Source organism: Microcaecilia unicolor, chromosome 5 (genome assembly GCF_901765095.1).
Source record: "Microcaecilia unicolor chromosome 5, aMicUni1.1, whole genome shotgun sequence".
NCBI classification, from domain to species: Eukaryota; Metazoa; Chordata; class Amphibia; order Gymnophiona; family Siphonopidae; genus Microcaecilia; species Microcaecilia unicolor.
In genome coordinates this window covers 287,118,215-287,133,681 of record NC_044035.1, presented here as the reverse complement: position 1 = coordinate 287,133,681, position 15,467 = coordinate 287,118,215, and the positions used below count along the sequence as shown (strand labels likewise).

Below are 15,467 nucleotides of genomic sequence, written 5' to 3'. Positions count from 1 at the left end.
TCCCCATTTATTTTCTCTGAGTTACTCCCCCTTATTCTCCTTTTGAGTGTTACAGCTTTTCCTCTCAGCTGGGCTGAGGTTCTGACCATCTCCTTGCCTCTGCGGTGAGATACAGACTCCATGTGCAGAGCATAGGCGTAGTTTGACTGTTTCATTTGGGGGGGCAAAAAATGGACGGAGCATATTAGCATATCATTTGCATATATACATATGCAAATGAATATGCTAATATGGAGGAAGGAAATTAAATTTACAGGCAAAATATCACAGATGCACATTTCAAAAAGCTGACACATTTCAATTAATAAATTATGAATAAAATAAACTTTTATTTACCTTTGTTGTCTGATCATGTAGTTTTTCTATTCGCTTTGATCCCAGTGTCTTCTGTTTTATGCAGTGTCTTCTTTCCAGTAGGCTTCCCTCTGCTCCCCACCCTCCCAGTCCCATCCATCTCTTGCTCCTTCCCTCTGCTCCCCACCCCTCCCAGTCCCATCCATCTTCAGTTCCTTCCCTCTGCTCACCATCCCTCCGTCCCATCCATCTTCTGCTCCTTCCCTCTGCTGTGCCTGACCTCTCCCAATCCCATCCATCTCCTGGTCCATCCCTCTGCTCCCCACCCCTCGCAGTCCCATCCATCTTCTGTTCCTTCCCTCTGCTCACCTCCTTTCCCAGTCCAATCCAATTCCTGGTCCTTCCCTCTGCTCCCCACCCACCCCTCCCAGTCCCATCCATCTCTTGCTCCTTCCCTCTGCTTCCCACCCCTCCCAGTCCCATCCATCTCCTGCTCCTTCCCTCTGCTCACCTCCTTTCCCAGTCCAATCCAATTCCTGGTCCTTCCCTCTGCTCCCCACCCACCCCTCCCAGTCCCATCCATCTCTTGCTCCTTCCCTCTGCTCCCCACCCCTCCCAGTCCCATCCATCTCCTGCTCCTTCCCTCTGCTCCCCACCCCTCCCAGTCCCATCCATCTTCTGTTCCTTCCCTCTGCTCACCATCCCTCCGTCCCATCCATCTCTTGCTCCTTCCCTCTGCTGTGCCTGACCTCTCCAAATCCCATCCATCTCCTGGTCCATCCCTCTGCTCCCCACCCCTCGCAGTCCCATCCATCTTCTGTTCCTTCCCTCTGCTCACCTCCTTTCCCAGTCCAATCCAATTCCTGGTCCTTCCCTCTGCTCCCCACCCACCCCTCCCAGTCCCATCCATCTCTTGCTCCTTCCCTCTGCTTCCCACCCCTCCCAGTCCCATCCATCTCCTGCTCCTTCCCTCTGCTCACCTCCTTTCCCAGTCCAATCCAATTCCTGGTCCTTCCCTCTGCTCCCCACCCACCCCTCCCAGTCCCATCCATCTCTTGCTCCTTCCCTCTGCTCCCCACCCCTCCCAGTCCCATCCATCTCCTGCTCCTTCCCTCTGCTCCCCACCCCTCCCAGTCCCATCCATCTTCTGTTCCTTCCCTCTGCTCACCATCCCTCCGTCCCATCCATCTCTTGCTCCTTCCCTCTGCTGTGCCTGACCTCTCCAAATCCCATCCATCTCCTGGTCCATCCCTCTGCTCCCCACCCCTCGCAGTCCCATCCATCTTCTGTTCCATCCCTCTGCTCACCTCCTTTCCAAGTCCAATCCAATTCCTGGTCCTTCCCTCTGCTCCCCACCCACCCTCCCAGTCCCATCCATCTCTTGCTCCTTCCCTCTGCTTCCCACCCCTCCCAGTCCCATCCATCTCCTGCTCCTTCCCTCTGCTCACCTCCTTTCCCAGTCCAATCCAATTCCTGGTCCTTCCCTCTGCTCCCCACCCACCCCTCCCAGTCCCATCCATCTCTTGCTCCTTCCCTCTGCTCCCCACCCCTCCCAGTCCCATCCATCTCCTGCTCCTTCCCTCTGCTCCCCACCCACCCCTCCCAGTCCCATCCATCTCCTGCTCCTTCCCTCTGCTCACCTCCTTTCCCAGTCCAATCCAATTCCTGGTCCTTCCCTCTGCTCCCCACCCACCCCTCCCAGTCCCATCCATCTCTTGCTCCTTCCCTCTGCTTCCCACCCCTCCCAGTCCCATCCATCTCCTGCTCCTTCCCACTGCTTCCCACCCTCCCAGTCCCATCCATCTCCTGCTCCTTCACTCTGCTTCCCACCCTCCCAGTCCCATCCAATTTCTGGTCCTTCCCTCTGCTCCCCACCCACCCCTCCCAGTCCCATCCATCTCTTGCTCCTTCCCTCTGCTTCCCACCCCTCCCAGTCCCATCCATCTCCTGCTCCTTCCCACTGCTTCCCACCCTCCCAGTCCCATCCATCTCCTGCTCCTTCACTCTGCTTCCCACCCTCCCAGTCCCATCCATCTCCTGCTCCTTCCCTCTGCTCCCCACCCACCCCTCCCAGTCCCATCCATCTCCTGCTCCTTCCCTCTGCTCACCTCCTTTCCCAGTCCAATCCAATTCCTGGTCCTTCCCTCTGCTCCCCACCCACCCCTCCCAGTCCCATCCATCTCTTGCTCCTTCCCTCTGCTTCCCACCCCTCCCAGTCCCATCCATCTCCTGCTCCTTCCCACTGCTTCCCACCCTCCCAGTCCCATCCATCTCCTGCTCCTTCACTCTGCTTCCCACCCTCCCAGTCCCATCCAATTCCTGGTCCTTCCCTCTGCTCCCCACCCACCCCTCCCAGTCCCATCCATCTCTTGCTCCTTCCCTCTGCTTCCCACCCTCCCAGTCCCATCCATCTCCTGCTCCTTCACTCTGCTTCCCACCCTCCCAGTCCCATCCATCTCTTACTCCTTCCCTCTGCTCTCCACCCTCCCAGTCCCATTCATCTTCCCTCTGCTGCCCCCCCCCCCCCCGCGAGGTCCAGGATCGTGACTCCGTTTACCCCCTCTCTTCCTCCCTCCCTCCGGTGCAGGCAGCAGTCTTCTTCAACCTTTCTGTGCTCCTGGCAGTGGTAGCGACGTATACACGCTGCCTTCGGTCTGCCCCGGAAGCCTTCTCTTCAAGTTCCTGTTCCCACCTATGCGGGAACAGGAACTTGAAGAGAAGGCTTCGGGGCAGAGCTGAAGGCAGCGTGTACGTCGCTACCACTGCCAGGAACAAGAAAGGCTTAGAGAAGATTGGTGCTGCCTGCGCCGGAGGGTAGGAAGAGAGGGGATAGATAGACACGCTCGTCTCCATCCGCTTCGCTGCTTCCCTGCCCTCTCTGTCTGCGTCCCGCCTTCCTCTGATGTCATTTCCTTTCGGGCGGGATGCAGACAGAGAGGGCAGGAAAGCAGCGAAGCGGACGGAGACGAGCGCGTGCCTGCTTGTTTTTTTTTTTTTTTCATTCTAGCGCCAGTCCACGTCCTCGTCGTTTGGGGGGGCATTGCCCCCCCTCGCCCCCCCCCCCAGTCTACGCCTATGGTGCAGAGGGCAACAATTCTGTTCTAAGGACCTGAACTGTAAGTTAGATTTTCTTTGTTTATTTTGAGTACTACAGTAAAGAATATTTGCTTAAGAACTGAGAGTCTTCTGGTTAACTTTCTATTTGGGGATGGTTTAAGCTGGCTGTTAAAAGCTACACTATAGTTTGCTTAGAACAGTACAATTCACGTAAATAATTGCATTATATTGTAAATTCCATTCACACATCTAATTGCATGATACTGTAAAATGCATTTAACATATGTAAGTGGTACAATGCTGTGGCCATAACAAATGCACCGTTCTTCTCAGTTGATCTGTCATGTGTTGATATTTTGGAATGTAGTGTGTGGGATGAAAGAAGAGTGCCAAGGTGACACCAGCCCAGTTTGAAGGACAAAAAATAAGACAAATCATTTTATAATAACTCTGTATTGCTCCATGATGTGACCATATTTTGAGTACTGTGTGCAATTCTGGTCACCATACCTTAATAAAGATAGCAGAATTAGAAAATGTTCAAAGAAGAGCAACCAAAATGATTAAAAGATTAAGGGGATGGAACTCCTCTCATATGAGGAAAGGCATAAGAGGTTAGGACTCTTCAGCTTGGAAAAGAGATGGCTGATGGGGGAATATGATAGAAGTCTACAAAATAGTGTAGAACAGGTAAACATAAATTGATTTTTTACTCTTTGTACACAAAGTACAAAGACTAGGGGACACTCAAAGAAGTTACATGGCACTACTTTTAAAACAAACAGGAGGAGATATTTTTTTTCACTCATTAAATAGTTAAGCTCTGGAACTTATTGCCAGAGAATGTAGTGTTGCCAGAGGTTAGTGTATCTGGGTTTAAAAAAGGTTTGGACAAGTTCCTGGAGGAAAAGTCCATAGTTTGTTATTGAGATAGACACGGGGAAAGCCACTGCTTGCCCCTGGGATTAGTAGCATGAATCTTGCTACTATTTGGAATTCTGTCAGATATTTGTGGCCTGAATTGGCCACTGTTGGAAGCCGGATACTGGGCTAGATGGACCCAGTATGGCTATTCTTATGTTCTTAAAAGCGGTACTTAGGCACATAAGTGTACTATGCATTACTTTGATAGAATGTAAATAATATAGGGCCAGATATTATAAATGACACTCAAAAGTGGATGCTAGAAAGGATCGGTGCTAAGCGTGATTCTATAAAGGACGCAAGCCCTTTATAGAATCATTCTTAGTGCTGATTTCCTCACCCTAACTTTAGGCACCAGACTTTCACCTGCTAAATCCTGGTGCAAATGTTGGCACCCAAGTTGGGTGCACTGACTCATTATTCAGTAACAACATGACCAACATTTCAAAGTGCCTTACATGCCCACACCCCTCCCCCTCCCATAGCCAAGCTCCATTTTGAGTTATGTGCCATGGAATTTGGGCACCCCAGCATTATAGAATAGCGCACAGCCAGATGTGTATACAAATCTCAATTGCTGCCAATTAACATCAATAATTGGTTGTTAGCATCCTATCATTGCTTGTTAATGGCTTGTTAACCAGTTAAGATGTCCGGGCATCTTGGCAGTGTGTACATATCTGGGCACCACATATAGAATTCAGGGGATAGTGTGTAACTGCAAAGTGGCAGATATATGAGCAGAACATCAGAGGGGCATGGGCAAGTCTCCAACTTTATAAGTTATGTACATTGTATGACTCTCTTAGACATGCCCATTTTTACCAGTCGTAGACCTCATGTAAATTGTCACACTTAAATGTAGGTGTAGCAATACAGGTTTCCACTAATATTCCATAACAAAATCAGGACATCCAGATGCCATTACAGAATAGGCGCGCTCCATACTGTACTGGGATGCCTCAATGGAGGTGCTGTGTTATAGAATTGTCCCCTAAAATGCCTCGTGGCATTCAGATAACATCTAACAACATAGTGGTATCCTATTGCTCTTACTGTGATAGCTAGAAACTACTTATGAGGTCTGATGTGAAGTCAGGTTCTACTAATACTAATGGAGAAATATTTCATGTAACATTACATATAAAAATATCAACTCAACAAATTCATCATTTCTATAATATTTTGCTGAAAATGGGTAGGAATTAAAGGAAAAAAATCCATTGCATTATGGACAGTGTTCATAGGAATATTTTGATCCGGAATTGACTTTGACCATAAATAGATGGAAATTGTTACATTTTTTTCTAGAGAGCAATTTTTTTTTTTTTTTAGAGGAGGTAGGGATTAGCTTTCCTTGTATCTTGATTTTTAACCAAGGCATAAACTGATTAGATGCTGTACTTACAGTGCCCATTTTGTAGTTGACTCTGCCGCTTCTCTTCAGAATTCATTTTGGCCTTAATGTACCATTGGCACCTTTTAAAAGCAGAGGTAGAATTTAAAAACTCATCACTTTCATACAGATGAAACTATTGCACACTCAACCAGTTTATAGTGGCCTAGACTTATGCAATAAAAAAGGATTATTGACCTTCCAGTGAAGGCCATTAGACTCTTGACTCAGTAACTCATGTCCATATGATTCCCACATCTCATATACTCACATGTTCAAGCACCCATTAGCAATTATTTGTAGAATGGAAAAAAAAAAGAATATTATTAGGCCATTAACCCTAAATTGCATTCAGATTGTCCTATTCTCCCATTTGGGGGTGTTTTTCATTCCAGTATTCTTTGTAATATTAGACTTGCCATGGAAATGCACTCTGACTGCTCTCAGCGGCTCAACGAAATGCCCAACCAGGTGCTTCTCTCCTTCCGCCTCGCTGGAATGAATATGCTCATCAGCAGCTGCTCACTCCAGCAAATTGTTAATTCTTAACAGGGAGGCAGAACACATCTGTAGTGTAGCCATTCAATCCTTCACAGTGAAATTTGCCTCAAATCCTCTAGTAAATTGAGTATTTATTCAAAAATTTCCTACTCTGTCTCCTGAGAATGGTTTCCAGTGAATATCCCCTTATCACCGCTCTTGAGCAATGCTTTAGAAGTGAATTCATATCTGGTGTCATTGAAATGGTTACATTCAGGATGCTGTTAGAAAGCAAAAGGCACCTCTCATGTGCTTAGTGAGGGCAAACAAAGGCAATGAAAGAAGAAAGAAATCAGCTACATTCAGCTTCTTTCACTGCAATACTAATTTTTTTTCCCATTATAGAGTTTCTTTAGAGCAGCATTCAAATTAGATTTCAGGGAATCCTTGAGAAGACTCAAACGCAATCATCTCTTTTTCAAAATTTTGTTGATGTCTTTGTTGTGTGGCCACAGTCTCATTACTTCTCTTGAAAGTGGCTGCTGTTTCTCGGTGATTACTGAGGCACCTACTGGGGAAGCCAGAGGTTTGTAGGTTCAACTCAGCTGCCACCATCCCTGGAAATTGCTTCCTGTTTGCAGAAGTATTATTATGTTACCCAGCAATTACTTAGCTATGTTTAAAAAAAACCCACACCGTTGCCAGGTGTGTATGGGAGTTACCAAGACTTTCTGTACATGCCCTTTGGAGCAGGGACAGCAGACCAGGGATCTGTGATAACCCATTTGATTCTCCTCATTTCAATTCACAGTGGAACCTTGAATGAGTTACATAAACTCCCTATTCTTGTGTGGCATAAGGACCTTGTACTCACATGATTCATCATCATCACCTTTATAGTAAAGGTGGACTGTTGTTTGAAACAAATGTTGTCTGCTGATAAGAGCATGTTCTAGCACACGTGGTGTCTGTTCTCCTTAAAGAGTGAGCACTATTTGCACACAATGCACACTTTCCCAATCAAATGCACGTGTGCTCATTAATTATCTTGAATCCACACTCAATTTTTGGCATGTACATTTTGGCAACCCATATAGAATTTGGGGGTATGTGTACATAGTACATGCTTTTAACAATATTCATTTAAACGTAAAAAAAAAATACATAAACATATAAAACTTTTCTAGTTGCCCATCCCTAATTTATAGTGCAAACTAACTAGTAGCAATTGAACTTTAGAAATTTCAAGCTTGTTTCTATTTTCTTTAAGGAATAGAAGAGACAAACAGCTAGTTATGTGTAAGTTGTACAAGCTGTGCAATGTTCTAAGTACTAAGACTAGAGGACACTCAATGAAATTACATGGTAATACTTTTAAAATGAATAGGAGAAAAAGAAATTTTCACTCAACGAATAGTTACGTTTCGGAATTCATTACTAGAGGATAAACATGTGGAAAGCCACTACTTATCCCTTGGTTTGGTAGCATGGAATCTTCCTACTCCTTGGAATTCTGTCAGGTACTTGTGGCCTGGATTGGCCACTGCTGGAACCAAGATGCTAGTCTAGATGGACAATCGGTCTGCCCCAGTATGGCTATTATTATGTTCGGAAGTACAAGTTGAGATTTTCATAACGTACAGCATATTTCACAAACTGCTCACTGAACACGTAAAATATGTATAAGGCTGTGGGAGAAATATGTGTGCATTAGGAGGCATGTGCAGTGGGGTCAAAAAATAATGCTCAAATAAAGAGCCACAGCAGTCAGGACTTTCTACATGTAAGAGACACACTTAATGCATGTAAGCTATAGATTTTCCTACTTACATGTGTAAGTACAAGATTTTGTAAAACTGCAGGTCCAAGAGAAACCAAGATCCAAAATGCAATTTGTTTGCTATTTGGTTTTAAACACCAGAGTTGATCACTCCTTCAAACCCCATGTCCAAACAAGCAATTCATTGACAGTTAAGTATGTCTCAGAGTGGTGTAAATGCTGTTAGGTAATTTTTTTTTTACCTATATATGAATTTCAATTGTAAAACAGGGATTATATGTATTCATTAAAATCCCACCCACATATTTGGCAGGATCTGAAAAAGTAGATAGAGCTGGGGGTGAGCAGCATGGGAACTATTTTGATAATGGTTTATGGACTTTAAACCCAGCTATGCCAACTATTTTTACTATATCATCCAGCAAGAAATTCCAGATTCTAACTATTCACCGAATGAAAATGGTTTTTTTTTCTCCTATTTGCTTTAAATATACTACTTTGCAACTTCATGGCATGTCTTCTAGGTTTTGTACTTTTGGAAAGACTCAGCAATTGATTCAGGTTTACCTCTTCCACTTCACTTTGGATTTTATAGACCGCTATCACATTTTCCTTCAGCCATCTCTTCTTCAAGCTGAAGAGCACTATACTCTTTAGCCTTTAGCCTTTTCTTCTATCTATCTATCTATCTATCTATCTATCTATCTATCTATCTATCTATCTATCTATCTATCTATCTATCTATCTATCTATCTATCTATCTATCTATCTATCTATACTCAAGGTGCAGAGGCATTATGATATTCTTTGTTTTATTCTCTATTTTTATCCTAATACTTAGGATAGAAATAGAGAATAAAGTACATTCTGTTTGCTAATACTTTGTAGTTATATGTAGGGCTTTCCTTCCCTATGTGCATCACTTTGCACTTGTCCATATTAAATTTAATCTACCATTTAGATGTCATTTTAGGAAACTAATAACTTTTCTAAAATTGTTATTTAAAGCATGTGACCATTTGCACATGTAATTTGACTTTTTACACATACAAATGGTGCTTAACCCTTCTAAAGTCACCTATGTGTGATTTGTAAAATTTCTGTACAAGAACACATCAAACTGTTTTCTTGCTGTACCAACAGGGATTCTGTTCTTGTTCAAAACAATGACCAAAAATGAGATCCTTTTTGTGATCCATGTGTTGTCTCCATCATAGAGCATTTATTGCTACAATCAACCTCAGGACATTTGAGTTATTGGTTGGCCTGTTTCCCTTCTCTACTACCTTTTCAAAGATAAGAAGGTGGTAGAACTAGAGGACATGAATTGAGGTTGAAGGGGGGAAGACTCAGGAGTAATGTCAGGAAGTACTTTTTCACAGAGAGGGTGGTAGATATGTGGAATTCCCTCCTGCTGGAGGTGGTGGAGATGAAAATGGTAATGGAATTCAAACATGCGTGGGATGAACACAAAGGAATCCTGTTTAGAAGGAATGGATCTACGGAATCTTAGCAGAGATTGAGTGGAGACACTGGTATTTGGAGAGTAAAACCGGTGCAGGGTGGACTTCTAAGGTCTGGGTCCTGATCGTGACTGAATAGATATGGATGAGCTGGAGTGTAAATTTTAAGGGGCTTTAACGTTAGCTTCAGAACTTTTAGTACAGGATCAGTGCTGGGCAGACATTTACGGTCTGTGCCCTGAGAAAGGCAGGGACAAATCAAAGGTGTACATATAAAATATTACATACCATGTAAAATGAGTTTATCTTGTTGGACAGACTGGATGGATCATTCAGGTCTTTATCTGCCGTCATTTACTATGTTACTATATATGTTACCTTCACCTTTTTTGTCTCCATCATAACCATCAGTAAGTTAAGAGAAACATGAAACACAGAAATATTGGTGGATCAGGACCACTTATACTACCAGTCTGTCAATAGTCTTACACAACTGATAATTGTCTTTCTTTTGACAATAGTGTGCCTATGTATCTGTCAGATGTATACCTGAATTATAGCATTTCTTTAGTTTCTATCATTCACAAAAAACAGTGAAGGTGATTGAAATGATACACTGATGATGCTTCTGAAGGTCTCAACGTTTCAAGACTCAACACAGCTGTGTTTCAGCCTATGCAGCCTACCTCAGGAGTTATCCATCATTATTATATGTCTTGGTGGGAACTGCTACACGCCAGGAAATGCACAAATTGTACTTTCTAGAAATCACCTTACATGACAAACTGCGTAACATCCCTGATTTCTAGAAAATACAAACTGTGCATTTCCTGGCATGTAGCAGTTCCCACCAAGACTTCTAATCAAGATGGATAACTCCTGAGGCAGGCTGGATAAGCTGAAACACAGCCGTGTGGAGTCTTGATTTTTGACAATAAATGTTGAGACCTTTGGAAGCATCACTAGTGTACCATTTCTGTCACCGCTGTTTTTTGTGGGTCTTCAAGTCTGTGAGGGCACTGTTCTTCTGTGTGTACGTTGGTTAGTTTCTACCACAACACATTCTTTTTGAGCACCCTCCGTTCAGTGCTTATAGCATCCTCTTTTTTGAGCTTTTTATTCTATTGCAAATTCTGGACTTGATATTTAAAATGATTTAACTAGGCAGGAGAGGCAACTGCCTTGTTAAATTGCATTGACTGGGTGATCCTTGGGTTTTCAGTGGCACATGACTGAAAAGTGCTCCTGCACACTTTAACCCCTTTGAGCATCTACTGCCCTTTGTGTCCAGTGGCATAACAAGGAGTGGACACATTGAGCAGCAGCCCTGGGCAAAATCTGGAAAGGCGGTGGTGGCAGGGACTTGAACTTGACTGAAATTAGCCTGACTAGAAGCTGCTCTGCTGCTATTCACATATATTTACCAAGAACCAGTAAAACAAGGACATCTTATGAACAGATGCCCTGTTAATTATTTCAAGAACTCATTTAGCTAATTGGAAGTCTGAGGGAGAATTTGCAGCTCTCTGATTCTATCAGCATAGGCAAGCTTAAACTTTTAACAAAAGGGAACTGTGATGGTTTGTGCTTTTCTAAACTGGCATGTTGCCTCTGTGGGAAATCTGACTTATGCAATCGAGCTTGAGAAAGATAAATGGCAGAGGGTTTAGTTTTTCATTTATGCCATACAATGAAAGGGAACCCTTCAATCTGGAGCTTCCAGGGAGCTTTGAATTACTCAACATATTGTAGCCTATCACCCAGTTCTTTCATTAAAGCGCATCAAGCTGCTATTTCTACTTCCTTGAAGCTGCCACAAGCATAGAAGAAAATTCCATTACCTGCTTGATTAAGAACTTTGGTGTTTTGCCAATGCTATGTGATGGATTTCCACAGGGCCAGCCCAAGGGTTTCTGATTCCCTAGGTGACAATTCAGCTATGGTTCCCCTCCCCGACAGGAGCAGCTCAAGAGAGACAATTATATTCTCAGACTGTATAATAAAGATACTCAGCTATATTGGTATCAGGTAAATCATGTAGCCTAGGGCTGTATTATAGGTATAAAAAAATACTGACCGCAGACCCTGCACCCTGAGCCATCATGGTGTTTGCTATAAATATATATACTGCACTCACAGGATTCCCCACCCCCTCCCCACACACACACACACACACACTCCACCTAACAATACATGCAGAATGCACCATAGATAAAGTAATAGCAACATAAATCCTCTCTAGTATCAGGCATATTTTTGAAGTAAGATCAAACTCTACAAAGTCATTTGGACTCAGCACTCACATAAGGAGTCTACCCGGAAAACAGCAGCACCGTAAATATGGCAATGGGCTCTAGAACAGCCCAGATTATAACAGATCTTCACTTAAAAACTCCATGCTAACAGAATACCTGACCTTAGTTACAAATACAGAATAGAGAAACCGTCGCTAGGTACAGAATAAAGCAGGGGTGGTGAAAAACTCCTGCTGTTCACATATAACTAGCACAAAATAAATAAATAAACCAAAACTCCAAGAAGCCACAATCTGCATGTAGTGCAATACCAGAGAAAAAGAAATAGTCATTGATTTCTCCCCAAATTGTGCAAAATATAAAGATAACAAATGTAAATTCCAAAAGCTGACATATTCCAATCACTAAATTGAAAATAAAATTATTTTCTACCTTTACTGTCTGACATCTTATGTTTATTTTTAATTGATTCACTCCTAGTCTCTGATCCCTGCTTTCCTCTGCTATTTCTCTTCTCTCTTCCAGATTTCATTTTCTCCCCTACATAATCCATCTCTGACATTGATCTTTCACTTTCTGCTTTCTTCAATTTATTTTTCTGTCTCTCAATCTGTTCAGTTTTCATCTCTTATTCTTAACATTAGAGTCCTTAATCTCCTTCTGTTGGAGCATCTCCAAATAGCTTTCCATTTCCCGCACTCTAGCCCTCCTACCTCCCTACCCATTTCCCTTTCCCATGTCCTATATCCAGTATATCCCCTTCCCATGGTCCAGCATCTTCCCTTTCTTTTAATACTCCCCGTACCCAGCATCTCCTCTTCCCTTCCTCCTGCTCCTTATCCAGTATTTTCTTCCCCTTCCCTTCCATTTGTGTCCACTATCTCCTCTTCCCTAGTCCCCTTTGCCCAGCATTTTCCTTCTCCTCCTCCTGCTCCATGTCCACCATTCTCTTCCCTTCCTCCTGCACCATGTCCAGCATTTCCCTTCCTTTCCATTTGTTTCAACCAATTCCTCTTCCCTTCTTCTTGGCGAGCCTGCTGTCAGTGTCACAACAACTGCCACATTGACCTTTGAGCATATACATGTACTCAAGGCCAACTGCCTTCTGCCTCTTCCAAAACACTAAGTTTGGAGGGAGCAGTATATCACAGGCCTTCAGCCAAATGCCACCATGACTGTGTTTATGTTGCTGCTGTTCTGCTGCACTTATGCTTGTAGGAGTCTAGGCCTTGCCTAGATAGAAAATAACAGGGTATGGCTACAATCTCCAGCAATATATGTTGTGAAGCAGCATTGACTTTTGTCTGCCTTTCTCTCAGGCCAACAGTACAGAGAAGGCTCACAACAATGAGCTATGTAGCCAAGGACATAATGCATTAGGCACTGCAGCAAACGTTTACCTGCTTTTGCTGACCAGCTAGAACTGGACTACTTAACTGATGTCATTTACACAAAACGTGCCCCATACTTTTTGTACAGATACCAACTTGACCTCGCCACTCTGGTGAAGTAAAATGTGGTTTCTGAGGGCCAATTGTTTAGAACATAGGGAGGAGCTTGCTTATTTTCAAGGACAAGCCTCCATCAGCACCATATAAGAAAGAATGTTGGAAACCAAGAAGGTAGCTCGTTTTTCCATTTGGCCTGAATTACCACCATTCAGGTTTTGCTAGGACCTGCTGGGGATCTTTTACATCACACTGTTCATCTGGTATCCTGCACTGACATCATCTACTACCCTCATTTACATCCAGTTTTTTTTTTTTTGCCAGCTCTGTTATTGCTAAAGGGTAATAATAGCAGGTCTGACTTCAAGGTCTAGTACAAGGCTTAGTATGCATTCACTCTGACCAACTCTCTGAAAAGAATATTTGGCTTATACTTTCCTGAGTTACCTTGCATTTGCAAATAATTCTCAGCTACTCATGTTTGTATTTGGTTACTTTATTTGCTTGTGAATAAATAGCCTGTTTACTTGCATGTCAGTTTCAGGAGTGATAGAACTTGGATTCATAATTTATGAGATGGGGTTTTAGAAAATTCTGATAATAGCTACCATTACACAATTTGCCTGTTCCACTCTTATAGTGTTGCAGAAAGCACCACACTGTAGTTAGCTCCACCTACATGCTGCTCCTAGGATTGTGGAGGCCTAGGCAGATACATAGTCTGCCTAGTGGGTTTCCAGTTCTGTGATTTTTTTTTCTCTTCCTTCTCTCCTGTCCCCTGTCATTCCTCTTCCGAGTCCTCTCATGCATCATCATGTGGCTTTTGCTGCTCACCATTGTAAAATGCATAACATATTGTTTGGTAATTATTTACTTATATTGTCTTGTCCTAATTGATTCCTCTGACCTCATCGGTGATGTATATTAATGGAAGACTTTGTCTGTGCTCTTAATAAAACATTTGGTTCAATATTTAAACTCTGTGGTCAATGTTTCTTTTAAATGTCAGCCGCAGTGTCTAAAAATATTCCCAGATATTTAGCATATGCTGCTCTCTGGAAAGTGGAACTGAATATCCAGAATGCGACTGATTGCTGGAGCTATCCAGATATTTATCTAGTTCTTTCCTAAGTTATCTGGATAGATATCCAGACATCTAGTCTGAATATTGCTGTTATCTTGTTACATTCCTGCTCAGCTCTTGCTTTGCCCCTTTATCACCCAGCACTATCTGGATAGTGCCAAAGGATAGGTGCTGGGATGATGTGTTGTATGTGCAAATTTTATAATTGCAGTTAACTGCCATTATAGAATACTAGTATACATTCAGTTACACGCTTAACCATAGACATGAGTACTCATGCTAGCTCAATGGCTGGTGTAAATGGTCATGCCTAACTGTAGTGTAGGCAGTTGGGCACGTAACTGCTAGTTTTCTATAAGATGTGTATGTAAGTGCTATGCATGCCCTGACCCGTCCATGCCCCTTCCGGGTTCACACCCCCTTGCAGTTGTGTGCTATGTATTTTGTAAACACAGGGGGTGTTTTACTAAGCCGTGGTAGCGTTTTTAGCATGTGCAAATCATTAGCACGTGCAAAATGCTAGAGATGCCCATGGCATCTCCAGCATGTAGCATGTGCTAATCATTAGCACATGCTAAAAATGCTACCTTGGCTTAGTAAAAGACCCCAACATTTTGTAGAATACTGATTAATGGAAGTTACATCATCTCATTATTATATTATATTATATTATGTTATCTATAACTTGCACATATACAACTTCCCTCCTCCCCCATTTACTAAGCCATGCTAGCAGCTGTCGTGTGTTAATGCTGACATAGCCCATTCACTTTGAACGGGCTGTCTCGGCATTGCCATGCGGCTTAGTAAACAGAGGGGTTTGTGTGCTAAAACATTGTGCATGCAACTTTATAGAGGTAGGGGATATATGGATAATGCTGCTGAAAATTGATGGATGACCCCAGGCAGCAACATTTATGTGGGTAGCAGGTGCTTTGATAAGTGTATTTGAATATCAGGCCATGGTTTAAAAAGAGAGAGTGTAGTGGAACCTAGTTAGAGAGGAAAAACTAAGAACAGAAACCAGATAACATTAAAAACCAGAAATTGGAATGGGAGTAGAATTTGAATTACACAGTGGAAATAGTTGAAATATCTCACAGCTTGCTCATCAGTAGTAAGGGTGACATTATGAGTTTAATTTTAAGGGCTGTAATAGATTAATTCTGATATGAATGCTTGTGCCACTTATATCTGTGAAGGTGAGTGATCTGGTAGGAAGATGAAGAGCAGTGTCTTGTAGTGAGCCTGGCTGGGTAACATGGCTGAGTCACTCATAGCAGGTG

General features: G+C 43.2%; 1 protein-coding gene across 1 annotated transcript in view; it reads right to left on the bottom strand.

Annotated features, from left to right (window-relative positions):
- Positions 1-15,467, bottom strand: part of LOC115470753 (ephrin type-A receptor 6) — a 426,374-nt gene that overhangs the window by 190,489 nt on the left and 220,418 nt on the right. Inside the window, exon 6 of the mRNA XM_030204259.1 lies at positions 5,684-5,754. Within this exon, the coding sequence (XP_030060119.1) occupies positions 5,684-5,754 (71 nt within the window). The remainder of the gene's footprint in view (positions 1-5,683; positions 5,755-15,467) is intronic.